Source organism: Megalobrama amblycephala, linkage group LG17 (genome assembly GCF_018812025.1).
Source record: "Megalobrama amblycephala isolate DHTTF-2021 linkage group LG17, ASM1881202v1, whole genome shotgun sequence".
In the NCBI taxonomy this organism is placed as follows: Eukaryota; Metazoa; Chordata; class Actinopteri; order Cypriniformes; family Xenocyprididae; genus Megalobrama; species Megalobrama amblycephala.
Window position 1 is genome coordinate 12,277,872 of NC_063060.1, and position 27,109 is coordinate 12,304,980.

General features: G+C 37.7%; 1 protein-coding gene and 1 long non-coding RNA gene across 4 annotated transcripts in view; one reads left to right on the forward strand and one right to left on the reverse strand.

Annotated features, from left to right (window-relative positions):
• Window positions 1-26,662, reverse strand: LOC125250712 (HERV-H LTR-associating protein 1). 3 transcript variants are annotated; one of them, XM_048163443.1, is made up of 16 exons: window positions 26,553-26,662; window positions 23,552-23,725; window positions 19,386-19,469; window positions 19,242-19,298; window positions 18,855-18,935; window positions 17,906-17,989; window positions 17,700-17,783; window positions 17,533-17,616; window positions 17,107-17,163; window positions 15,228-15,308; window positions 15,090-15,119; window positions 14,848-14,949; window positions 10,458-10,793; window positions 6,640-6,835; window positions 5,500-5,582; window positions 1-325 (listed from the first exon to the last, which is right to left on the reverse strand). In XM_048163443.1, exons 3-16 carry the CDS (start codon window positions 19,465-19,467, stop codon window positions 282-284), a joined length of 1,401 nt encoding a protein of 466 aa, XP_048019400.1. In that variant the 5' UTR covers window positions 19,468-19,469; window positions 23,552-23,725; window positions 26,553-26,662; the 3' UTR covers window positions 1-281. The 3 variants fall into 3 exon arrangements, with proteins under 3 accessions (XP_048019400.1, XP_048019401.1, XP_048019399.1); XM_048163444.1 differs by having other exon boundaries at window positions 23,552-23,707; window positions 26,553-26,634; XM_048163442.1 differs by lacking the exon at window positions 26,553-26,662 and having other exon boundaries at window positions 23,552-25,187.
• LOC125250713 overlaps window positions 26,137-27,109 on the forward strand; it is a 12,475-nt gene continuing 11,502 nt past the window's right edge. Inside the window, exon 1 of the long non-coding RNA XR_007180849.1 lies at window positions 26,137-26,194. This is a non-coding gene — a long non-coding RNA (uncharacterized LOC125250713). The remainder of the gene's footprint in view (window positions 26,195-27,109) is intronic.

The window sequence follows — 27,109 nt, forward strand, 5'->3', positions numbered from 1 at the left end:
TTCCAGGTTTGATTTTAGTGTGTTTGTTGGGGTAGTTATAGACATCAAAAATTAGACATGGGTAAATATGTTTGGTTTTATTCATGTACAGGAGAGACAAAAGTACAATCTGGACACTATAGATTCACACACTACTATTCAGATTCAGTGATGATTTAATGTAGTTCATTGTTTAACAGAACACAGTTTCTCTCTCTTACACACTCACACTCACACACACACATTCTTGAGTTCAGATGGTTCAGATGTCTGTCACCCGCAAAAGAATCTCAGTTCTTGTCTTAAATCTTCACACACATTCTCGCCAGACATTTCTGCTTCAGATCTGAGAAAGAGATTGTGATTGTATTAGTAAAGAAATTGCTTCAACATGAACTCAAAATTGACCTGGTTGTACTGTACAAGAGTCATCAGAGCATGATATTCAAGTAAAAAAGATGTTTGTCTGTAATCTTTCATCAAAATGTAATAAGACAGCTTTCTTGACGTCACTATGGCCACTTTTCAGGTGCAGGTGGTGTTTCAGTAGTCACTCTTATTCAGGTCTGGTACCATTCTTGTATGGAATGGCTTGTTTTAATAATCCAATAAATTCTTGATCAAGTCATATACTACTTTTTTTCTCACCGAATAATGTTAAAGTTTAAAATACATCACATTATGGAAGTAAAGTGGGGTTTGAATGCTGCTTAAAGGGTTAGTTCACCCAAAAATGAAAATTCTGTTTTTTAATTACTCACTCTTATGTCGTTCCACACCCGTAAGACCCTGTTCATCTTCGGAACACAAATTAAGATGTTTTTGATAAAATCCGATGGCTTATGAGGCCTGCATTGAGAGCAAATTAACTTAGACTTTCAAATGCCCAGAAAGGTATTAAAAATATATTTAAGTGGTTCAACCTTAAAGGGTTAGTTCACCCAAAAAATTTTGTCATTAATGACTCACCCTCATGTCGTTCCAAACCCGTAAGACCTCCGTTCATCTTCGGAACACAGTTTAAGATATATTAGATTTAGTCCGAGAGCTTTCTGTCCCTCCATTGAAAGTGTATGTATGGTAGACTGTCCATGTCCAGAAAGGTAATAAAAACATCATCAAAGTAGTCCATGTGACATCGGTGGGTTAGTTAGCATCGAAAATACATTTTGGTCCAAAAATAACAAAAACTACGACTATATTCAGCATTGTCTTCTCTTCCGGAATCCTTTCCATTGAATTGATTCCATTGAACTGATTCCATTGAATCCTTTCGAATCCATTTTTTAAAAATGGTGCATAAGTGTGCATGTCGCGGATGTCCTAATCGCCAAAAACAACCACAGCGACATAAAAGTGCATTACCAATGCCGACAGATGAAAGGATTCAATGGAATCAATTCAATGGGATCAATTCAATGGAAAGGATTCCGGAAGAGAATACAATGCTGAATAAAGTCGTAGTTTTTGTTATTTTTGGACCAAAATGTATTTTCGATGCTAACTAACCCACTGATGTCACATGGACTACTTTGATGATGTTTTTATTACCTTTCTGGACATGGACAGTATACCGTACATACACTTTCAATGGAGGGACAGAAAGCTCTCGGACTAAATCTAAAATATCTTAAACTGTGTTCTGAAGATGAAAGGAGGTCTTACGGGTTTGGAACGACATGAGGGTGAGTCATTAATGACATAATTTTTTTCATTTTTGGGTGAACAAACCCTTTAATGTTATGAAGTGACAAGAATGCTTTTTGTTGGCAAAAAAAACCCAAATAACAACTTTATTCAACAATATCTAGTGATGGGCGATTTCAAAACACTGCTTCATGAAGCTTTGAAGCTTTACGAATCATTTGTTTCGAATCAGTGGTTCGGAGCATGTATCAAACTGCCAAAGTCATGTGAACCATTGAAATTTCAAAACACTTATGATGTAACGAAGCCTCATTTACTGAAATCACGTGACTTTGGCAGTTTGAGATCGTTTGATACAGGCTCCGAACTACTGATTCAAAACAAAAGATTTGTAAAGCTTCGAAGCTTCATGAACCAGTGTTTAATTCAGTGACAACTACTAGAATATTGTTTAATAAAGTCGTTATTTTTTTGCCGCACAAAAAGTATTCACGTCGCTTCATAACATTAAGATTAAACCACTGTAGTCGCATGAACTGTTTTAAATATGTCTTCAGTACCTTTCTGGGCATTTGAAAGTCTAAGTTAACTTGCTTTCAGTGCAGGTCTCACGAGCCATTGGATTTTATCAAAAATATCTTAATTTGTGTTTTCCCGAAGATGAACAGGAGTCTTACAGGAGTGGAATGACTTGAGGGGGAGTAATTAATGACAGAATTTTCATTTTTGGGTGAACTAACCCTTTAATGCAGACTTTAAAAACAACTTTTAACAACCTGCAAAATTAAAAAATAAAATTAAAATTCACTTTCTAAATTCATCTTGATGTAATTGTGAATGATTTATTCATGCATGTTTTTTAACTAAATTTGTAATCAAAATGTGATAACTCGATTTTATGTTGAAACAATTTCATTTCAACCAGTAGGGCATTTTATTCTTATTTGGTTCCATTATGATCTTTCTACATACTGTATGTATTCCTGTAGGATTTGCCCTTGGGTGACTGGTGTAGTAGCTTATCTGCGTATTTCTGCTTTATCAGCTCATGTCTGACAGAAAATTATATTTGAGGATGGTTGTGTGGTATAAACAAGGAGCTGTGTGAGATTCTTCAGCAACTAAGCGACATGTTCTTCAGTTGCACCACTGGAGACATACTACAATCAAGTCTGTCTGCAGCCTAATTCATCTTATTCTATCTTTATCCAGCAAAAATACTCCTCACCATCAAGACTGACCTTAGACATCATTAGTCCTATAGGAACAGTGTGCTTTAAGGGATCACACACACACACTTTAATGAATTCAGATCCACATGCAGGTATCATCTACAGATTCTTTAATGAGGTCACCATTGTGTGTGTGTTTGAGAGGTGTGTGTGTTTTTTTAATGAGAAAACAGATCTTATCCATTTACTCGTCAAGGAAAACAGACAGTATCTCTTTGCTCACACACAGATTTAACCACAGACAGTAATAGCATTAAATAACTCAGAACAATTCAATGAGGAACACAAATGAAGATATGAGAATGGTGAGAACCCTTTTACAGGATATTAAAACTTCGGCCGAATTAAAACTGCAGTCCGTAAGTTGCCTCTTTGTCGCCATCTCTGTTTGAATCCTGCAATTGAAGTTATTTGCATAATTATCATCTTCATGTGGGTTGTGCATCGGCACGGCTCCTCAGCGCGGATAAATCTAATGTTTTGAGGAGAATGTGTGGCTGGCGGTCATAGATTGATACAATCTGAATCACTGATTGTAGTCTTGGAAGCATGACCAAAATAGGAATTTTCACAGGAAAATGTGAACAAGTAACAAATCAACCACTTTTGTTCTGACAACTGAGAAAAAAGCAATAAAGTGCTACCACTGGTGATCAAATCTAACGATCTCTCAGCTCATATCACATCAAACAATGGCAATTATTATTATAGTTTGTTCTCAAATTGTTATATTGCAATATTGAGAAGCATTGCGTGACTATGTATTTTAGTGTGTATTAGCGTTACATGTAGATTTCAGTTTCTGTACAGTCTAATCTCTAATGTTAATTTATCATACCATACAGTCTGCCATCAAAATGATAAGTTTAATTATTCCAGCTGCTGTGAGGAAAGACTATAAATGATCCGTCACCTGCAACATCCTCACATGCGATGTAGTCTACTAGCTGGGACTCCTACTTTATATAAACAGATGTGATGTAATGACGCAATGATGAACGGCAGCATGCTCGAATTTCCTGTGGAAAGCTACCAGTACCACTTGAATTAGAAAACATTATTACAAGCTTACCGTTGTGAATCGGGCTAAGGTAAGGAGATGGACGCTGGCTGGTTATGTACAGGTACTTGCTCAAAAATTGATTTTGGATCATTTTTAACCAAACAAAGTTACAGACTGCAGCTTTAAACTAATTGTAGAAGGAATGATGTAGGATTTTCAATAATCTTGAATTTCTTTCTGCTGGTGCTGATTTTAATGGACTCTTAGTGAGGGTGTGTGATGAAATTTTTTATATGATAATAGAATATATATATATATATATATATATATATATATATATATATACACACATACATATATATACAGTGGCATGAAAAAGTATGCGAACCCCTTGCAGAATCTTTGAAAATGATAATTATTTTAATAAAATAAGAGGGATAATAAAAAATGCATGTTATTTTTTGTTTAGTACTGTCCTGAGTAAGATATTTTACATAAAAGATGTTTGCATTTAGTTTACAAGACAAAACAATAGCTGAATTTATTAAAATAACCCCATTCATAAGTATGTGAACCATTGGTTCTTAATACTGTGTGTGGTTACCTGATGATCCACGACCACGACTGTTTTTATGTTTTGTGATGGTTGTTCATGAGTCTCTTGTTTGTCCTGAGCAGTCAAACTGAGCTCTGTTCTTCAGAAAAATCCTCCAGGTCCTGCAGATTCATCAGTTTTCAAGCATTTTTGCATATTTGAACCCTTTCCAGCAGTGACTGTAGGATTTTGAGATCTGTGTTTTCACACTGAGGACAACTGAGGGACTCAAACTCAACTATTAAAAAAGGTTCAAACATTCACTGATGCTCCAGAAGGAAACACGATGCATTAAGAGTCGGGGGGTGAAAACTTTTGAACAGGATGAAGATGTCACAATTTTTCTTATTTTGTTTAAATATCATTGTTTTTCATTTAGTACTGCCCTTCGGAAGCAACAGAAGATACTTGCATGTTTCCCGGCAGAAAAAATTAAGTACAATTTACCTTGATATTTGAATTCAAAAGTTTTCACCCCTCGGCTCTTAATGCATCATGTTTCCTTCTGGAGCATCAGTGAATGTTTGAACCTTTTTAATAGTTGAGTTTGAGTCCCTCAATTGTCCTCAGTGTGAAAAGATGAATCTCAAAATCATACAGCCACTGCTGGAAAGGGTTCAAATATGCAAAAATGCTTGAAAACTGAAGAATCTGCAGGACCTGGAGGATTTTTCTGAAGAACAGAGCTCAGTTTAACTGCTCAGGACAAACAAGGGACTCATGAACAACCATCACAAAACAAAAAAACGTCGTGGATCATCAGGTAACCACACACAGTATTAAGAATCAATGGTTCACATACTTTTGAATGGGGTTATTTTAATAAATTCAGCTATTGTTTTGTCTTGTGAACTAAATGCAAACATCTTTTATGTAAAATATCTTACTCAGGACAGTACTAAACAAAAAATAACATGCATTTTTTATTATCCCTCTTATTTTATTAAAATAATTCTCATTTTCACAGATTCTGCAAGGGGTTCACATACATATAACATATATATATATATATATATATATATATATATATATATGTAACTCACTTTTGGAAAAAGTGACTCTCCTCATCCGACTGCAGACCTCTGCTGTATGTCTCTCATACCAGTGATGGCTGTCCACACAGTATCTGTAGAACACAAACACAAACAAAATATGGACCGTTTACAATTAATAATACTGAGGATACATGCAAAATTACTATCCTGCTCCCGGATACTATTGATTTTATAACCAAAAACTGTGACATGGGGTCCAAATGAGATCACTTAAGCTGTCAGTTCTGTTTTGCAGGTTTCTAAGATGTAATATAAACATTGAAAAACATGAATTTAACATGAATTTCAGAATGTCTTAGTATTTGGTTTGTCCCTTTTTGACAATGACAGCAGAGGTCAAGCTTCATGAAAGCAAGGAAATTACCTTTTGTACAATGGAGGTCAAATGGTCAGTGTGTCACAAATTTGCATATTTGATAAGTGACTTAGAAATAATGTAGAATCTTAAAAAAATATTATTATTCAAATCTTAAAGGGGTGGTTGATTATGATTTCACTTTTTTAACTTTAGTTAGTGTGTAATGTTGCTGTTAGAGCATAAACATCATCTGCAATGTTACGATGCTCAAAGTTCAATGCAAAGGGAGATATTTTCTTTTAAAGAATTCGCTGTTTAAGGTCTACAACAAATGGCTGGTAGGGACTACAATGAGCTTCTTCTCGGGTTAGTGACATCACTAACCCTAAAATTTACATAAACTCTGCCCCCGAGAACACGCAACAAAGGGGACGAGGCCATGTTGGGCTGCTTTAGAGAAGAGGAAGAGTTGTTGTTACCATGTCGTCATTTTACGCCGGACTGCTTCACAAATGTGGTTCAATTCAATGCTGGATTTGCATAATAGATTAACATGATGGCACATGCTAGTCAATGAGCTGAATCAACTCCACAGCAACTACATAAATTTATCCACTAACTGTTCAGAAATGTCCAGGTGCATTCTATAAGTTGTAACTTCTTCCTGAGTCATAATTTTGGCTGCGTGAGATTCTCCAGCTTTGTTGTTGTTAAGCAACCGAAGCACAAGCTGTTAAAGCTCAAGCCTCTTCTGGAAAGCGGCCGGGAGCAGCAGCTCATTTGTATTTAAAGGGACACACGAAAACGCCGTGTGAATAGTTGAGCTGTACCTCTGTAACGCTGCAGCTCTGTGACTGAATCCTCTGCACACGCACTGAGAGTAAAACTTGCACAGCTCAAACACACATGGCTGCAGCTTCACTGAGCTGATGGTCGCTCTGCCCCAGATCAGCTCCTCTTCAAGGGTCTCTTTCAGGTCCTCTTTCTCACTTCCTTGACGAAGTAGCTCTATTCTCCATGGGCATCCTGTCAGAGAAAAATAATAAAATAATATCAATCCAAAAAGAATGGTGGACAAAAAAAAAAAAAAAAAAAAAAATCAATACTACAAAGGTTACATATATTTTCTCCAGCTTAATATACAGAAACCATTATAAGCAAATAATTTGTATGCTGACTCGCCATAATTATTACCCTGTTGGAATTGCTCCTTTTCTTATTATTCTTCTCCGAAATGAATCACATTTTTGAGGGCCTAAACATGCTCAGAAAACTCATGAAACTTTGCACATGTGTCAGAAGTGGCAAAAATTTACATCTGATAAGGGAGTCAGAATTAGGTGTGGCAAAATGGCTTGATAGTGCCAAAGACTATAGAATAACACAAGACGTGTCACCAAAGTCCCTTTAAGACAAGTCATTTCACTCGGCGGCCATCTTTGAAACGCCTCTCGGGCATCCTGGGCATCATGCAGCTCCTATCTCTTTGAATGGGGAAACATCAGATTCTCCAAAACTGTTCGCCAACCTTACGATTAAATTTCACATTTGAAATCACCAATGAAATCTAACAACAACCGACTCATAAATTTAGTTTCTAAACGCTCGAATCATGACAAAAAAAAAACTATTTTTTCAGGCTGGATCAAGCTAATGCGCATGCGCAGACCTAAATGCGCGTCTCTTCGGAGGCGCGCGTCTGACTGTTTCTATAGAAACCGGTGATTCTAACGGCCGCTGAGGTGACGCGATGACTTTACCAGTCGGCGATTGGCTCTTGGTTTTAGAAGGCGGGACTTATTCCGCCATATTGCGCATTACACTTTCTCCCATTCAAAACAATACGAGTGACACGTCTTGTGTTATTCTATAGTCTTTGGTGTCACTCGTATTGTTTTGAATGGGAGAAAGTGTAACGCGCAATATGGCGGAATAAGTCCCGCCTTCTAAATAAGAGCCAATCGCCGACTGGTAAAGTCATCGCGTCACTGAATCACCGGTTTCTATAGAAACAGTCAGAAGCGCGCCTCCGAAGAGACGCGCATTTAGGTCTGCGCATGCGCATTAGCTTGATCCAGCCTGAAATTTTTTTTTTTTTTTGTCATGATTCGAGCGTTTAGAAACTAAATTTATGAGCCGGTTGTTGTTAGATTTCATTGGTGATTTCAAATGTTAAATTTAATCGTAAGGTTGGCGAACAGTTTTGGAGAATTTGATGTTTCCCCATTCAAAGAGATTGCATGATGCCCAGGATGCCCGAGAGGCGTTTCAAAGATGGCCACCGAGTGAAATGACTTGTCTTAAAGGGACTTTGATAGTGCCACCTATAAATTTCAACAAAGTGCTCCTCCGGCTACGTTTCATGTGAAATTCGGTAGACACATGTAACAGCCCAATACCTACAAAAAAGTCTCTTGGTGCAAAATCAGGAAGTCAGATATTTTGAATTTTCTTTGCAAAATTTGTGCAGTTTTTGCCATTTGTACTTGACATTGTACTTTAACAAACTTTAACAGAGATTTAACAAGATCAACATCATATATGGTCAGTCTAATCTTAAGGCCTTAGCGACGTTAAATTGCGAAGATCTTGAGTTTTTGGTGAAGGCCGTGTCAGTGGCCTGACAAAGTTTGATGTTTCGCCATGAAGCTGTTGGAAGTCAGGCATACAGTGGCTGAATCCCAAATGGCACACTTCTATGCACTTTCGGTCTTGCGGACTTACAATGGCTGCCACGTGTGCGTGTCCGTTAAGTCCACGAGACCATAGGGTGACCCATTAATCATTTTAGGTTTCAGAAGGGTGCTTGTGAGCGCCCCCTTTGCTCTCAACGCACACTTCAGCTGAGCCCAAAAGTCTGCGAGCTATGCAGAGGACTTTACCCGACAGTCAAAGTGGCTTTACGGACTCAGAGGAAGAACGTGAGGGTTTAGGGTGGGTTTAGTGTTTAGGCCGTATGTCCTACGCCTTCCCTATTCTACTTATGGAAAAAAAACAAAACTGGCGCCACGTTCGTTCCGTAAGTAGAATTAGGGAAAGCGTAGGACGTACAGCTTAAGCGTTTTGAAGAATGCGGAAAGCGGAAACACGTGCAAGGTGATAATTTATGTTTATAAAGCATATGCAGTTGTATTTTTTTAGAAAATGACCGATCGTTTCGCTAGATAAGACCCTTATTCCTCGTCTGGTATCGTTTAAAGCCCTTTGAAGCTGCACTGAAATTGTCATTTTGGCCTTCAACTGTTTGGAAGCCATTGAAGTCTACTATTAGTCCACTATAAGGAGAATAATCCTGGAATGTTTTCATCAAAATACATTCATTTCTTTTCGACTGAAGAAAGAAAGACATGAACATCTTGGATGACATGAGGGTGAGTAAATTATCAGGAAAATTTTATTTGAAAGTGGACTAATCCTTTAAATGCATGTCTAGCCCTCTGTTCACTGTTTTCGTAAGGCCACTGAGTGGCGACGGCCCCGGGTGCGAGGGCCCTTTCAACACTGCTTACAGATTTAATTCTGATTCTAATTCTGTGAGAAAAGTAAGTCTACACAACAGCTGTAACGATAACGAGTAAAGACCCAGAGGAACAATATCTTGTAATCACTTTACGAAAGATTGTTTTCCAGCTGATGAACGATAAAATCCTTGACAGCCAATCAGAACCCAGAGCTCGGCAGAGAACAAAATTGCAGTGCGAACTTACGAGAAACGCAACGATATCATCCCTTGGTATGGACGTAAATAGTTAGCATTATATTTATCATTCTTGGTGTGAACCATGGGACTTAATACCAATTCACAAAGCCTTTATGATCACTCATAGGGAGAAAAATTAAATTAATTTGGAAATGTTTATACCTCACTGATGAATAGAGTAAACTAATTATGTGAGTTAAAGTAAAGATATCCTGAAAAAATATTACTCTAGTAAATGTATAAATTCTCAGCAAGCCATGTATACTTTTGCTTGGTGACACTAGTAATGCAGTGCAGAAATTAAATGCTTCAGTACGATGCCGCACATCCTGATTTTGCCAGGAACATGTTGCACTTGGTGAAATCAGGTTCTGCTGAGGGGAACAGTGCCTCTCTTCAAAGCTGAACATTTTGCATTAGCTTCTGGTGCCATCTAGTGGTCATATCTATTTTAATTTGCTGGAATAAATGTCCACTCAAGTGTCAATAAGGGCTCTCATTCTCTTTTTCTCTGTCTCCCACTCTGAATGAGGGCACCTGTATCGAGAGCTGTTGACATGGACATCAGGTAAGCAGTTCAGCTGTATATGATTCATAGCACTCTCTGTCTCTCGCATATGCTGTGGCCGTTTTGTGTTGACTCGATGAGACAGAGGTAAGCGTGTATATATTGATTTTTAATGTGCTTTTAACCTTCCCTGACCCAGCCAAATCAAAACAATCTCCAGGGAAAATAATGGACTGTTGCTATGGATACTATCAGTGACTCCATCCTGACTCCATTCAAATCAAATCATTGTCATGGCAACAATGAAATTAACCCTGCCAGCCTGTGCCAAGGCACCACTGTGTCGCCGTTGCTGCTTTAACAGAATAAAAGGTCAAACATGTCAGATTCCATTGTGTGTGTGTGTGTGTGTGTGTGTGTGTGGTGATGGAGGGTCTTGCCTGGTTTTTCTGTATGAGATACTTTAGTAAGCTGCTGGATGCTTGTCGTGGTTGTTTTTTTCTGTGTTGGCAATGAAATTGTTGTGGTCTGTGAGGTTACTGTGGTAACAGTCGCATGTGGGGTTTTTGTTGGCTGTGTTGTCATGGTTTCAGCTTTCAACTGGGTTATCACAGCAGTTGTGAGATCACTAGTGGATCTGTCTGTCATAGAAACAGTAGCAGTGGTCGTCACAGTGGCAGTAGTGGGAGGAGCAACTGTCCATCTAATAAGAGGTGATGATGTTATTGTAGCACTAGTGGTTGGCACTTCAGTTTTGGATTCATCGCTGGTTGATACTGTGGAAATAGTAGAAGAATCAAGCTGTTAAGGGAGTAATTGTCTATCAAATGTCTGCTTAAAGGGGTAGTTCACCCTAAAATGAAAATTAAGTCAATTAATTTACTCATCCTGGTGTTGTTCTAATGCTGTATGCCCTTCTTTCTTTTATGGACCACAAAAGAAGAATTAAAAAAAAAATAATAATAATAATTTAAAAAAAAGTCCCGCTCACGCATGCCCATATAATTGACCCTCGCCGGGAGTTTGATTGACAAGCGATCTAACCAATTATAACACTGAATCCGCCATTTTGTCCGGCAAAGCAGTCAGGAGTTAGAAGATTAACCTTGGTGGACTTGAACTTGAAAAATGGTGTGTATTTACGTCTTTCCGCGTTTTAAACAACATTCCTTCTCATGTTCATTCATGTTTATTTGATGCTTTAAATTAACTAGTAGGAAGAGATGATCGGTTCATGAGCTGAGGCACTACAGCAATCTGTCACGACACATTAAAGAGCCACAAAACGTTTTTTATTGTTCAAATTTCTTAAAAAATGACACAATGTGCTGTATATTCCAAGTGTTCTGGTTTAAATTTATTATTTTACCTTAATTAGTGGTACAGTTCACTCCTACTTATCCAAAAAAGGCACACAAGTTGTGAGAAATCAAGATAAAAAAAAAACGCAACATGAAATACAATGCCTAGAAATCCCCAAAAAGTAGTCAAATATCACCGGACCAGAACTCTGTTTGTCTGATGAGAGTCAGAATGACAGTTGACAGTTGATTGTGAACATGATAACTTATTGTTACGATGAACATAATGAACTAACAAAATTTTGATGTTTGTTTTGGAACCATGTCCTGATGGAAGATCCAACCACGGCCCAATATAAGATTTCTAGAGGCCGTCAGGTTTTGATATTTATCTGATGGTATTTGCTAGAATCCATGATGCCATGTATCTGAACAAGATGTCCAGGACCTCCAGCAGAAAAATAGGCCCACAGCATTAAAGATCCAGCAGTATATTTAACTGTGGGCATGAAGTACTTTATATCCTTTTGTGCACCAAACCCATCTGGTGGGTTTGCTGCCAAAAAACTATTTTTTTTAGTTTCATCTGACCATATAGAAGCCCATCCCATTTGAAGTTCCAGTCTTGTCTGACAACTGAATATGCTGGAGATTGTTTCTAGATGAGAGCAGAGGATTTTTCTTAAAACCCTCCCGAACAACTTGTGGGGATGTAGGGGCTGTTTGATCATTTTATTTTAGGTTTTCTGAGACTCAGGACTCAACTAATCTCTGCAATTCTCCAGCTGTGATCCTTGGAGAATCTTTGGCCACTCAAACTTTCCTCTTCACCATGCATTAGGACGATTTAGACACAGGTCCTCTTCCAGGCAGATTTGTAACATCTTTAGTTGATTGAAACTTCTTAATTATTGCCCTGATAGTGGAAATGGGGATTTTCAGTGCTTTAGCTTTTTTCTTTCAGCCACTTTCTATTTTGTGAAGCTCAACAATCTTTTGCTGCACATCAGAACTATATTCTTTGATTTTACTCCTCGTGATGGATGATTAAGGGAGTCTGGTCTTTGTGTTTCCTCGTATTTATACTAATGTGAAACAAGGCTGGGAGTCATGGCTGGACAATTTCATGCTCAAAGTCACCCAGGTGTGCTAAAAATGTAAAAATGAATGGGAATATACTTCAGAAATATTTTACTCATGTCAAATTCTAGGGGTGCCAATAATTGTGGCCAACATGTTTTGGAGAAAAAAATGTATTTCATAATGTGATTTCCCCCCACTTTCAATTATTTTGCTTCAATGAAAGGTTAGAATTCTGCAGATGTTTTGAATGAAAGATCAAAAGGATGAACAATGCAGATTTATTTTTATAGCCATCTTTGAACATATTTACCAAGGGTGCCAATAATTCTGAGCACAACTGTATATTCACCTTGAAGAAGAAAGTACATGGATTATTCATGTCGCGTTTATGTTAATCTTGATTTCTCACTACTTGTGTGCTTTTTCTGGGTGAGACTGCAGTGCTAATGGTGTTACAAGAATGCGCATGTCATGCAGCAGTGCAGAAATGCCCAACGGCCAAGGTCAAGAATTTAATTAATACATTAAATTTCGGTTTATTTTTCATCAGACTTTATTGTATAGCCCCAGGACACTTGAAATATACAGCATGGGATCATTCTGTGATACTTTTGCATTTATTAAAAAAAACTTGATGCTAGTCACTATTCCCATTATATGGACAAAAGTGAACAGGACATTTTGTAAAAATTCTCCTTTTGTGGCCCATAAAAGAAAGACAGGCATGCATTAGAACAACACCGGGTTGAGTGAATGATGACTTGATCTTCATTTTAGGATGAACTACAGGTGCTGGTCATATAATTAGAATATCATCAAAAAGTTGATTTATTTCACTAATTCCATTCAAAAAGTGAAACTTGTATATTATATTCATTCATTACACACAGACTGATATATTTCAAATGTTTATTTCTTTTCATTTTGATGATTATAACTGACAACTAAGGAAAATCCCAAATTCAGTATCTCAGAAAATTAGAATATTACTTAAGACCAATACAAAGAAAGGATTTTTAGAAATCTTGGCCAACTGAAAAGTATCAACATGAAAAGTATGAGCATGTACAGCACTCAATACTTAGTTGGGGCTCCTTTTGCCTGAATTACTGCAGCAATGCGGCGTGGCATGGAGTCGATCAGTCTGTGGCACTGCTCAGGTGTTGCTCTGATAGTGGCCTTCAGCTCTTCTGCATTGTTGGGTCTGGCATATCACATCTTCCTCTTCACAATACCCCATAGATTTTCTATGGGGTTAAGGTCAGGCGAGTTTGCTGGCCAAGTAAGAACAGGGATACCATGGTCCTTAAACCAGGTACTGGTAGCTTTGGCACTGTGTGCAGGTGCCAAGTCCTGTTGGAAAATGAAATCTGCATCTCCATAAAGTTGGTCGGCAGCAGGAAGCATGAAGTGCTCTAAAACTTCCTGGTATACGGCTGCGTTGACCTTGGACCTCAGAAAACACATTGGACCAACACCAGCAGATGACATGGTACCCCAAACCATCACTGACTGTGGAAACTTTACACTGGACCTCAAGCAACGTGGATTGTGTGCCTCTTCTCTCTTCCTCCAGACTCTGGGACCCTGATTTCCAAAGGAAATGCAAAATTTACTTTCATCAGAGAACATAACTTTGGACCACTCAGCAGCAGTCCAGTCCTTTTTGTCTTTAGCCCAGGCGAGACGCTTCTGACGCTGTCTATTGTTCAAGAGTGGCTTGACACAAGGAATGCGACAGCTGAAACCCATGTCTTGCATACGTCTGTGTGTAGTGGTTCTTGAAGCACTGACTCCAGCTGCAGTCCACTCTTTGTGAATCTCCCCCACATTTTTGAATGGATTTTGTTTCACAATCCTCTTCAGGGTGTGGTTATCCCTATTGCTTGTACACTTTTCTCTACCACATCTTTTCCTTCCCTTCGCCTCTCTATTAATGTGCTTGGACACAGAGCTCTGTGAACAGCCAGCCTCTTTTGCAATGACCTTTTGTGTCTTGCCCTCCTTGTGCAAGGTGTCAGTGGTTGTCTTTTGGACAACTGTCAAGTCAGCAGTCTTCCCCATAATTGTGTAGCCTACAGAACTAGACTGAGAGACCATTTAAAGGCCTTTGCAGGTTTTTGAGTTAATTAGCTGATTAGAGTGTGGCACCAGGTGTCTTCAATATTGAACCTTTTCACAATATTCTAATTTTCTGAGATACTGAATTTGGGATTTTCCTTAGTTGACAGTTATAATCATCAAAATTAAAAGAAATAAACTATAACTAAATAAAACTAAAAAAAATATATTTGAAATATATCAGTCTCTGTGTAATGAATGAATATAATATACACGTTTCACTTTTTGAATGGAATTAGTAAAATAAATCACCTTTTTGATGATATTCTAATTATATGACCAGCACCTGTATTCCTCTAAATAAACTGATAAATAGTCAAGATACCTCTGCTCATGTGGGAAGCTGTACTGGGAGTCCTGTAGGAGTCTGTACTTGCTTTAGGCCACAGCACCAGGTCACTGTTGTTTGGAAGGTCATGCCACACTACTGTAAGGTAAGACAGGGTTCTGACTGGTCAGTATACATTCACAATCTCATTATATGTTCATATATAATTTCATAAAGAAAGTGTTCATACAGCATATAGTATCATAGCTGACAACAAGACACTCTCTGAACTCACTTACCAAAGGGCAGCAGTGGAAATGTCATATTACCTACAGGAAGAAAAAAAAATAGAATTTGACCAGCACTTTTCCAATTACATAAAGTGTTGGAGTGATAAATATAAGTGTGTGTGTGTGTGTGTGCGTGCGTCTGTGTACCTCTGGTTACTTCCTCTGTGATGGTCTGATTAAACAGAGGTGTGACTGAGCCCATGTCCCACAGCTGAGACAGATCACTGTCTGAACACATGCCCTTAATTTAGTTTCAGTTTTATTATTATTATTGAATTTTTTACATAAACAATCTAGTTAATTTAATACATTGTTAGTAATACATTTATGCAGAGTGCATTCATTTAAAAGTGAGTGAGTTAAGTAAGAATGTGCAATTTTTGGTTTAATAAAATAATCAAATCAAATCATTTCATCATATCATCATGCACCATTTTAAACAGTCTCCAAATATTACAAAAAGTTTGCATTGCTCTTGTCTGCATGCTTCTGTGAAAGAAATTCATGGTTTTGAATTGACATGAGGGTCTAAATGCTGACAGAATTTTCTTTTCATTGCTTTTCATTTCATTTCATTTCATTTCATTTCAACTATCCCTTTACAAAAATGACTTTTTGCAGTGTAATATTAAAAGAAGCATGTGGCATTTAGAATTGATTCTTACAAATCACTTGGATGGATGGATGGATGGATATACACTATATTGCCAAAAGTTTTGGGACGTCTGCCTTTACGTGCACATGAAATTTAATGACATCCCATTCTTAATCTGTAGGGTTTAATATGGAGTTGGTCCAACCTTTGCAGCTATAACAGCCTCAACAGTTGTGCTTTCCACAAGGTTTAGGAGTGTGTTTATGGGAATTTTTGACCATTCTTCTAGAAGCGCATTTGTGAGGTCAGGCACTGATGTTGGCGAGAAGGCCTGGCTCACAGTCTCCGCTCTAATTAATCCCAAAGGTGTTCTATCGGGTTGAGGTCAGGACTGTGCAGGCCAGTAAAGTTTCTCCACACCAAACTCACTCATCCATGTCTTTATGGACATTGCTTTGTGCACTGGTGCTCAGTCATGTTGGAACAGGAAGGGGCCATCCCCAAACTGTTCCCACAAAGTTGGGAGCATGAAATTGTCCAAAATGTCTTGGTATGCTGAAGCATTAAGAGTTCCTTTCACTGTTAGTAAGGGACCAAGCCCAACCCCTGAAAAACAACCCCACACCATAATCCCCCCTCCACCAAACTTTACACTCGGCACAATGCAGTCAGGCAAGTACCGTTCTCCTGGCAACTGCCAAACTCAGACTCGTCCATCGGATTGCCAGACAGAGAAGCATGCTTCGTCACTCCAGAGAACACGTCTACACTGCTCTAGAGTCCAGTGGCGGCGTGCTTAACACCACTGCATCCGACTCTTTGCATTGCACTTGGTGATGTAAGGCTTGGATGCAGCTGCTTTGCCATGGAAACCCATTCCATGAAGCTCTCTACGCACTGTTCTTGAGATAATCAAGAAGGGCACACGAAGTTTGGAGGTCTGTAGCTATTGACTCTGCAGAAAGTTGGCGACTTCTGCGCACTGTGCGCCTCAGCATGCGCTGACCCGCTCTGTGATTTTACGTGACCTACCACTTCGTGGCTGAGTTGCTGTTGTTCCCAATTGCTTCCACTTTGTTATGATACCACTAACAGTTGACCGTGGAATATTTAGTAGTGAGAAAATTTCAGTGACCCATTCTTTCACAAATGTTTGTAGAAGCAGTCTGCATGGCTAGGTGCTTGATTTGTTACACCTTGGGCCATGGAAGTGATTGGAACACCTGAATTCAATGATTTGGAGGGGTGTCCCAATATTTTTGGCAATATAGTGTAGATACTGGTAGGTACTCGATTGATTGATTGATTGATTGGTTGATTGATTGATTATTGATTGATTGATTGATTGATTGATTGATTGATTGATTGATTGATTGATTGATTGATTGATTGACTGATTGATTGATTGATTGTGTGCATACTAGAACTCACCTGTCTTTCCAGCCATGACACAGATATAGATGCAATCAGAACTGTTCTTCTGACTGACTGGAATAATGATAATAGCACACACACCACACACACACATTGGGTTTACATGTTTCATGGGGAATTTCAATAGACATAATTATTTTTAATACTGTACAAACTGTATATACTATCCCCTAACCCTGCCCATCACAGATGACTTTCTACATTTTTAAATTTTTTTTCATAATTTAGTATGATTTATAAGCTGTTTTCCTTATGGGGATCAAAAAATGACCCCACAGCATAGGGTTTACCATGACCACACACACACAAACACACACATAAAGACAAAATGACAGTATGACATATTATGTGAGAAGGACCAGTTCTACAACAATATAGTACATTAGTACTGAGGTATGATATACTGTAGTACTGTAGCTCTACCTGAGAGTATAGAGTTGGACTTAAATAGTTCTTGCAGGTAACTGGTGGAATTTCCCATCACATCCAACAGAATAGCTGTGAAATCTGGAAAACACAAAAATGATTTAGAAATATATTATTATTACTATAAAATTAGCAATCAAGGTCGACTGAAGGAGGTTTTTCACCTGTGAGGTCATTGGTCCTGTTTGTCAGACAGTAACAGTATCTCAAGGAAAATAAACTGCTCTCAATGTCCTGAAAGTTTGAGACTACACACACCCACACATGTGTACATGATGCACAGATACATGCTTGCAAACACACAGAATTACATCATATTTGTGTCATATTGGTGCTGTAGTTACAGTGTTATTTGGATAAGGGTAGTTACTATTGTAGACCAGCAGCGTGAGCTTGTGGAGAGAGAGTGAACTGTGTGATGTCACACTGAGTAAGGAGAAAAGATGCTGTGAACCTGAAAACACACATACATAAAAACAGCATTTTGAGATGTGTGTTGTGCATTTGCATGTTCATCTATATGGGTGTTTTAACTTTAATCACTTGTAGAAAATAATCTCACACTAGTTTATTTGTCTAATGTTCTGGTCACCATGATTTTGCCAAGTAAGACATGTTCCTGGATCAACATATTTTGTTGATTCTGGAACAACATTCCAGTCTGAAAATTTAGTCTTAACCCTACCCCTACCCCTAATCCTACCCATAACTTATCCCTAAAATCAGAGGGAAAGAGTGTGAATAACACTGTTGTGGAAGCAGCTAACCCTGGTTGCATACCTAAACTTGACATAAACTGTAAACTTGTCCCTCAAATCTGATTGGTTGATTGTAATGTTGTTCCAGGATCAACAAAGATATTGATCCAGGAACATGTCTTACTTGGCAAAATCACGGTGACCCAATGTTCTACATGCATCACAGGAGATTTCTGTCATTTTCACCACATTTCAAATATTGTATTGCATTTAATAGTATTCTGTGCTGTAAAACATTTTTGGAATAAAATGACAGACTAAATACATACAAATAAATGATATAATACTATGACATAATTAAAAATAATAATTTATAAAACTATAAATAATTTCCCCCAAAAAATAATAAAATTGAAATGTTTTATGTTTATGTTTATGTTTTTTTTCATGAAAATATTATTACGTAATAATATTTTCATGATTGACTTTTGATTTTAGAATTAAATGTCTGGGTCTGGGACAAAGGTAGAACATTAAAAACAATAAATTTAATATCAGCCCCCACGACATACGGTGCCCATAGCCAAATAAACACCCATATGTGTGTATATACTGTAATACCTGGTTGTGAAGCATTGATGAGTGTGTTGACGAGTCCAGTAAGATCTATAGAGGCGGGGTCAATGTGCTCTGCTGGGATCTCTGGGTAAATGAAGATTATCCTTATTTATACCTCGCAAAACATCCCAGCTATTGATTTGCAAAACCATTCATTAAAACCCTGTAATTACTCTTATTACTGAAGCTGACCCTGTACACATGAACCTCATCACCAGGTTTCACCACTACATTCATCATTTCACATTGACCTAATCAATGGGACTAATTGCCTGAGGAAGTTTAAACATTCAGTGTATGCAATGATTCATAAACACTTAAAAGCCTTCATATGTGTTTCTCTATGTTAAGAGCTCTGTCCTGTTCATTTGACTGTCTCTGATTGGTTACCTGTGGATAGAAGGAGCTCTCGTTTTTCTGTTTGCATCAGCTGGCTTTGTCTTTTAACTGAAAAACACATATTGTTTACCTCTTGACTAACAGATAGCCTATATTAATGCAAAGTCTGTATTTTTTTATTCTTCAGTTACCAACCTTGTACATGAATAAGGAACAGAGTTACTATGACAGCACAGATTCTGATGCTGATCCAATGTTTTAGTTTGAGATTAGCCATCTCTGCAAAGCAAACACATTTATTAAAAACAGTATGACAGTATGAACAACATTACACAGATTTCATATTATATCTGCAACTGTTTGTAGCTGAAGAAATTACATATATAGAATAATGTTTACATATATTTTAAGCAGTGAGTTTTCAGTGAGTTGAAACTGTGCTGCCATCAATGTGCGAGTAACGCTACTCTGAATGGACATTTTATTTAATTGCATAGCCTAACTACTATAGTTTATTAAAAACAAACTAAAAGAAAAAAAACTCAATAAAGCCAGAGTTATTATCATTAACTAACTATCGCTAACTATTAAAACATTTATGTTAAAGGCACAATATGTAAAATTTTTCTATTAAAATATCCAAAAAACACTAGAACAACGTTTTATATTTTGTTGACTTGTGTACTTACATTATCCCAAATGTTTCCAAGAATGTTTAAATGAAGAGAAACATGCAATTTTAACCATGTCCACGCATCGCCTATCTTTGACATCATACCCGCGTTACCTTGGTTTTTTATTTTGTAGAAACCATGGAAACACCAAAGACGCTTTAATATATTATATGTTTTATTAGACAGGAGAGCAACTGTTTGGATGGATACATTCATTGACAGAAACTAATCATTGTTATATAGCTCAACATGTTTAGTCTTGTTTAAATCTCGTTTTCTTGATTTACTGCGAGTACCATGTTTTACCATGCCTAATATCAATGTAGCTTACTGCAGTGTGCAACAAGTGTCTCATAGTAGCTGCTGAGTGAACACAGAGTAGTACGATAACAACTTTCAACACACTCAAATGTATCTAATATGATAAAACAGAGCTGTATTACCCCACATACGCATGACTGGAAGAAGCGGAAGCGGCGACTGCAGCATAATAAAAGTTCCACTGCTCTCGAGACACGGTCACGTTTGTCTTTCATTATCTATCGCTCCAGCGGCCTCGTTTCTGCTCGCAAGGCACTCGGCCCTGCTCTACTTCATACTACAGTAACGTTAATAATCTCATCCATGAACATGATTTCCGCCCGATTCTTTTCCACCGGCTGTAGACGTGAAGACAACACCTCAGGTGTTTCGCAGAAATTTTCTGCGAAATCAAGGTGACATCAGGCTATGCCTTTGTTTTCAATAAGTGACCAGAGGCGAAAATTTACAGTGTGCCTTTAACTAAAAAAACTTTAACTAAAGGTACATTATGTATTTTTTTTTTTTAAATGATTTTGTGTTATCCTGAGACCGCTGTCTATTTTTTTCATATTCGTCTATATTCGTAATTCAGAAAGGGAGACCGGCACTGAAGGCCGCAGATACACAAACGTAAAATTAGAACAGCCATTTGTCTGTACCACCTTGACTTGTTAGCTCACTGTTTTGCTCAGCCAATCAGAGTTCTCTCTCTCACCCAACACTGATTTTACATGTTGAATCGCCCCCCCCCCCCAACAAAACCAACGACGTCCGACCATAGCCAACGGTTCAGAACACACTGGGAAAACTTAGTCGGTCGACACTTAAAAATGGTCCGTCCTTGCCCGACGGCTGATCATCGGCTTGATGTGTCACGGGCTTAAAGGTGCCCTAGAACCAGTTTTTACAAGATGTAATATAAGTCTAAGGTGTCCCCTGAATGTGTCTGTGAAGTTTTAGCTCAAAATACCCCATAATTTTTTTTTAAATTAATTTTTTTAACTGCCTATTTTGGGGCATCATTAACTATGCACCGATTCAGGCTGCGGCCCCTTTAAATCGCGCGCTCCCTGACCCTCAAGCTCTCGACTATAATACAGTGCATTTACAAAGTTCACACAGCTAATATAACCCTCAAATGGATCTTTAAAAGATGTTCATCATGCATGCTGCATGCATGCATCGGATCATGTGAGTAGCCTATAGTATTTATTTGGATGTTTACATTTGATTCTGAATGAGTTTGATAGTGCTCCGTGGCTAACGGCTAATGCTACACTGTTGGAGAGATTTATAAAGAATGAAGTTGTGTTTATGAATTATACAGACTGCAAGTGTTTAAAAATGAAAATAGCGACGGCTCTTGTCTCCGTGAATACAGTAATAAACGATGGTAACTTTAACCACATTTAACACTACATTAGCAACATGCTAACGAAACATTTAGAAAGACAATTTACAAATATCACTAAAAATATCATGATATCATGGATCATGTCAGTTATTATCGCTCCATCTGCCATTTTTCGCTATTGTTCTTGCTTGCTTACCTAGTCTGATGATTCAGCTGTGCACAGATCCAGACGTTAATACTGGCTGCCCTTGTCTGATGCCTTGAACATGAGCTGGCATATGCAAACATTGGGGGCGTACATATTAATGATCCCGACTGTTACGTAACAGTTATGTTGAGATTCGCCTGTTCTTCGGAGGTCTTTTAAACAAATTAGATTTACATAAGAAGGAGGAAACAATGGTGTTTGAGACTCACTGTATGTCATTTCCATGTACTGAACTCTTGTTATTCAACTATGCCAAGGTAAATTAAATTTTTGATTCTAGGGCACCTTTAAGGTATTTTATTGAATACCTGAGCCATCTGCTCGCTGTCCTCTGTCTCTTACACATTTCCATATGAGTTCATTGTAAAGCATATTCTATCCACCTTATTTTTCAGGTAAGGACGGGCACGGCCATTTGTAAATTGAATGTGTCTGGCTTGCGGTGTCATTCGCTTCTAGATGTACAAAACAGCTCGTTATGCTCCTTGATATTGCAAACTGGTATTTCTTAACATATTATTTTAATGTATTGTCCTTATTATAAACACATTGGTTTATAGCGCAAACAGTTTACTGCACTTTGATATTCTTCTTATTATTTCCCTATAGCTGCTAATAAATTGTAAGTCTCGCACATTCACAGAAAACACCTTACTTCCACGTTGAAAAATAAGGTGGATTATGAAGGGTCATATTCATCTACATACTATAGTCACGCACGCGAAGCCGAAGCACAAAAAAAATAATGATCGTCCGCAAAATGCATGCAGTTTTGTTTTTTAACCGCTAGAGGACTAAATGTTATGCAGTGTACCTTTAACTAAACAAAAATTAGAAATGTTGCCTTGGTGTAAGTTGAATGAAATGGAATGAAATGATAAAAAAACTACCTTTTATTATTTTTTTTATTTTTATTATTTTTTTTTTTGCCTGGGTCCTGGTTAATTTCTGACTCAGCTCAGGGCTCTTTATTTGTTTGCTAATTATGACAAGATTTCACAACTGTAATTAATTTCCACAGAGAGTGAATCAGTCACTGCAAACTCAATTAGCCTCTATCAGTGGCTCTTCTCCAGCTCTGTACACAGATCATGATGTTCACAAGTTAAAATGGGTCTTTCACTGCTGAGCAAATATCATTAAAGATGAAAGACATCATTAGTAACGGCACAACAGCACCAGCTCAATCCTCTAGAGAAATTTAGCTACAAAAATCCTTTTAATGCTGGTCTGGAAAAGTTACAGCTAGGATGTTTAATCTTTCAGTTAGTCCTTCAGATTTTGTCTATTTAATTACTGCTGCAATTCCAACACAAACAGTGTGTGTGCGTGTGTGTGTGGGAGAGAGAGAGAGAGAGGTTTCGGTAACACTTTACAAAAAGGTTTCATTAGTTTACATTAGTTAACTACTTTAGTTAACATGAACTAAGAATAAAAAATAAGTAATTAATAACAGAATTTTCATTTTTGGGTAAACTATCCCTTTAACTCATTTTTTTTTTAAAACTAGAATTTCTTTCAGTAAAGTGAAAAAAAAAAGAAATATAAAATGTATAAAGTAGGCTAATTCAGTACAATTACAAAAGTAGTACGAAGATCAATTAACACCATTTATTTAATCTGAAATTTTCCACATAGAATTATTCATTCAAACTAAAATTTCACTATTCATAAAAAATAAAAAATATAGAAATAATAAAACAAGTACATAATACAAAACAGGTGTGCAACATTAGCTAAATATTCAAAGTGCACATGAGCTGAAACGCAGAGTGTGCAAAGAAGAGTGTGAACTAAATAATAAAAAAAAAAACACACTCACCTGCAGAAGAGAGACGCAGACGCTGCAGGACACAGACAGCCGTCTGCTCGCTGTCCGCTGTCTCTCACACACTCACACACAGAACCAGCAGGGCATCATGGTCCCTGGAGAGGGCAACAGGCTGTAATAGCCCTCCAGTGTGTCACCTGAGCTCAGCTGGCAAACACAGAGGACCTGCTCTCAAACCAGCACACACACACACACACTGATACTCTCACAGATATAGAATCATTCTCTCTTTCTCTCACACACACAATCACACACAAAGAAACTCTCACAGATATAGATTCTCTCCCTCCCGCTAAACGTAACACACAGTTATACAAACCCACACACATGTATTGGTGAGGACATTTCATAGATGCAGTTCTTATTATACAAAGGTGATTTCAAATGACTTCAAACTTCCTAAAGAGAGAGTTTTTGGCGTTTCACTATAGTGCATTTGGTTAAATTATAGTATAGCCTCTTTTCACTCACAAATGTAGCTTGTCTTTCTACCTACTTAAAGAGCTGAGTTTGAAACTTGTACACACTTTTGGCCTCTCTTTAAATATGAAAATCTCATGTCCTGTATATGCTAACCCTCTCCTCTCATGCACTATGTTGTTTTTGGCAGCATATGATTTCTGGGACAACACAAGGCCTGGGAAACTCAGTTGTCCTGGAGACCAAGAGCTAGGCAGCAGGCCATTCCCACAACAACCCCTCTACTTGTGTTCAGCACAATATTTCCACCTATATTCCGTTATTGTGACTCTACTGCACTCTGAACTCAGTGGCAGGCTCTTTGGTGACCAGGGGCCTCATTTATAAAACTTGCATATGCACAGATTTGAACTTCGAGTATGTACGCTAAAATCCATGTCAATGTTCATATAAAAACGGTCTTTGTGTACTGCAGGTATTTAGACATCTAAGCAATTCGTGCAGCTTGCGATTCTCAAGTAAATGATTTGGACCTTGAGCTCTTTTATATGTTAATGACATTAATTAGGCCGCGTTTACAAGGCGGAGATCTGAAGCCATTCAGCTGTGCACAATTTCAAGTTCATTTGCGAGAAATGATTGTAAGATCAAATATAGGATGGTTTCTATGCAACATTTTAGAAATGATGCACCTGGAACCGCTAAATGTCTGTTAATTTTTTTTTTCTGTTTTTCACTGCAGTTTTAAATGTGCTTAATCCAATTACTGTTTTCAAGGTAAGGATAAAATCTAATACAGCTTTTAACATTGATAATTAGCATAAATCAGCATATTACAATGATTTCTAAAGGATCGTGTGATGCTGAGGACTGGAGTAATGTTAAAAATTCAGCTTTGCATCACAGGAATAAATTGCATTTTAAAATATATTTAAAAAAAAAAACAGTTATTTTAAATTGTAATATTTCACAATATTACTGTGTTTACTGTATTTTTATCAAATAAATACAGCCTTGGTTGAACATAAGAATTTTCAAAATAAAAAATCTTACTGATCAGAAACTTTTGAATATAATATAGTTACCTGTATGAAGAAATAACGTGTTACATTCCATAACAAGTAACAATGTAACATAGCTAGTTAATTTTTTAAATAATGCTATATTCACATATTATTTTTAAAGGGGACCTATTATTATGCCCCTTTTACAAGATGTAATATAAGTCTCTGATGTCCCCAGAATGTGTCAGTGAAATGTCAGCTCAAAATACCATACAGATCATTTATTATAGCTTGTCAAATTTGCCCGTTTGAGTGTGAGCAAAAACACGCCATTTTTGTGTGTCCCTTTAAATGCAAATGAGCTGCTGTTTCCAGCCCCCTTTCTAGAAGAGGGCGGAGCTTTAACAGCTCACGCTTCGGTTGCTCAACAACAACGCTGGAGAATCTCACGCTGTCAAAATGATGATTGTCAGTAACGGCGTTCAGCCTTACCTTGTTCAAACCGGAATCGGACACTGATGGAGAGACTTAGGAAGAAGTTAGAACTTTTAGAATGCAACTGGACGTTTCTGAATGGTTAGTGGATAAATTTATGTAGTTGCTGTGGAGTTCAGCTCATCCACTAGCATATGCCGTCATGTTATTCTTTGGTGCAAATTCAGCGTTGAATTGACCCTCGTTTGTGAAGAAGTCCAGCGTAAAATGACGGCATGGCAACAACACTCTACTACAACAACTCTTCCTCTTCTCTAAAGCAGCCCAACATGCCCTCACCCCCTTTGTTGCATGTACTTGGGGGGCAGGGTTTATGCAAATTTTATGGTTAGTGATGTCACTAACCCGGGAAGAAGCTCGTTGTAGTCCCTACTAGCCGTTTGTTGTAAACAGAGAATTCTTTAAAGGTGCCCTAGAACTTTTTTTTAAAAGATGTAATATAAGTCTAAGGTATCCCCTGAATGTGTCTGTGAAGTTTCAGCTCAAAATACCCCATAGATTTTTTTAAATTAATTTTTTTAACTGCCTATTTTGGGGCATAATTAGAAACGAGCCGATTTCAGGTTGCGGTCCCTTTAAATGCTTGTGCTCTCCGCCCCCTCCCGAGCTCTCGACTCTATCACAGCATAAACAAAGTTTACACAGCTAATATATCCCTCAAAATGGATCTTTACAAAGTGTTCGTCATGCATACTGAATGCATGCGTCGGATTATGTGAGTATTGTATTTATTTGGGTGTTTACATTTGATATTGAATGAGTTTGAGGCTATGGTTTGTGGCTAACGGCTAACATTACACACTGTTGGAGAGATTTATAAAGAATGAAGTTGTGTTTATGAATTATACAGACTGCAAGTGTTTAAAAATGAAAATAGCGACGACTCTGGTCTCTGTGATTACAGTAAGAAACGATGGTAACTTTAACCACATTTAACAGTACATTAGCAACATGCTAACGAAACATTTAGAAAGACAATTCACAAATATCACTAAAAATATCATGTTATCATGGATCATGTCAGTTATTATTGCTCCATCTGCCATTTTTCGCTGTTTTCCTTGCTTGCTTACCTAGTCTGATTATTCAGCAGTGCACATCCAGACGTTCTGCCCTTGTATAATACTAACTCCCCTTGTGTTATGCCTCAATCATGGGCTGACATATTCAAATATTGGGGGCGTACACCCCGACTGTTACGTAACAGTCGGTGTTATGTTGAGATTCGCCTGTTTTTCGGAGGTCTTTTAAACAAATGAGATTTATATAAGGAGGAAACAATGGAGTTTGAAACTCAGGGTGTGTCTCAATCAGTTCCCTAGCTGCCGAGCTCGTGAATCAGTATATCGTGTACACGAATTCGGGCACTGGTAAGGACAGTAAAAGCTGCTGGTTCACTACACATTGGGACACTTATGACTCTATTTCCGGCGACGTGACAACGTCCTCATTGTACAACATCACTACTGGTATTTATGAACAACAACAGAGCTGATATTTTCTGACATTACTTGTAATGTTATTTAAAGTACATTATGATTAATTATTTGCTTACGTGCAACATTTCAGCCGTGAATAAATTATAAGTGTTAGCTAGATTATGCTCATTACCTGTCTAGCGATGTATGTT

What these genes read in the sequence shown, in the direction of transcription:
- LOC125250712 (XM_048163443.1), bottom strand. Translation starts at nt 19,467, where the DNA reads ATGGCTAATCTCAAACTAAAACATTGGATCAGCATCAGAATCTGTGCT. An exon ending in AGAGCTCCTTCTATCCACAG is followed by an intron (nt 18,936 to 19,241) that starts GTAACCAATCAG and finishes TCATTTACCCAG; the next exon opens with AGATCCCAGCAGAGCACATT. An exon ending in CACGCTGCTGGTCTACAATA is followed by an intron (nt 17,784 to 17,905) that starts GTAACTACCCTT and finishes GGGTGTGTGTAG; the next exon opens with TCTCAAACTTTCAGGACATT.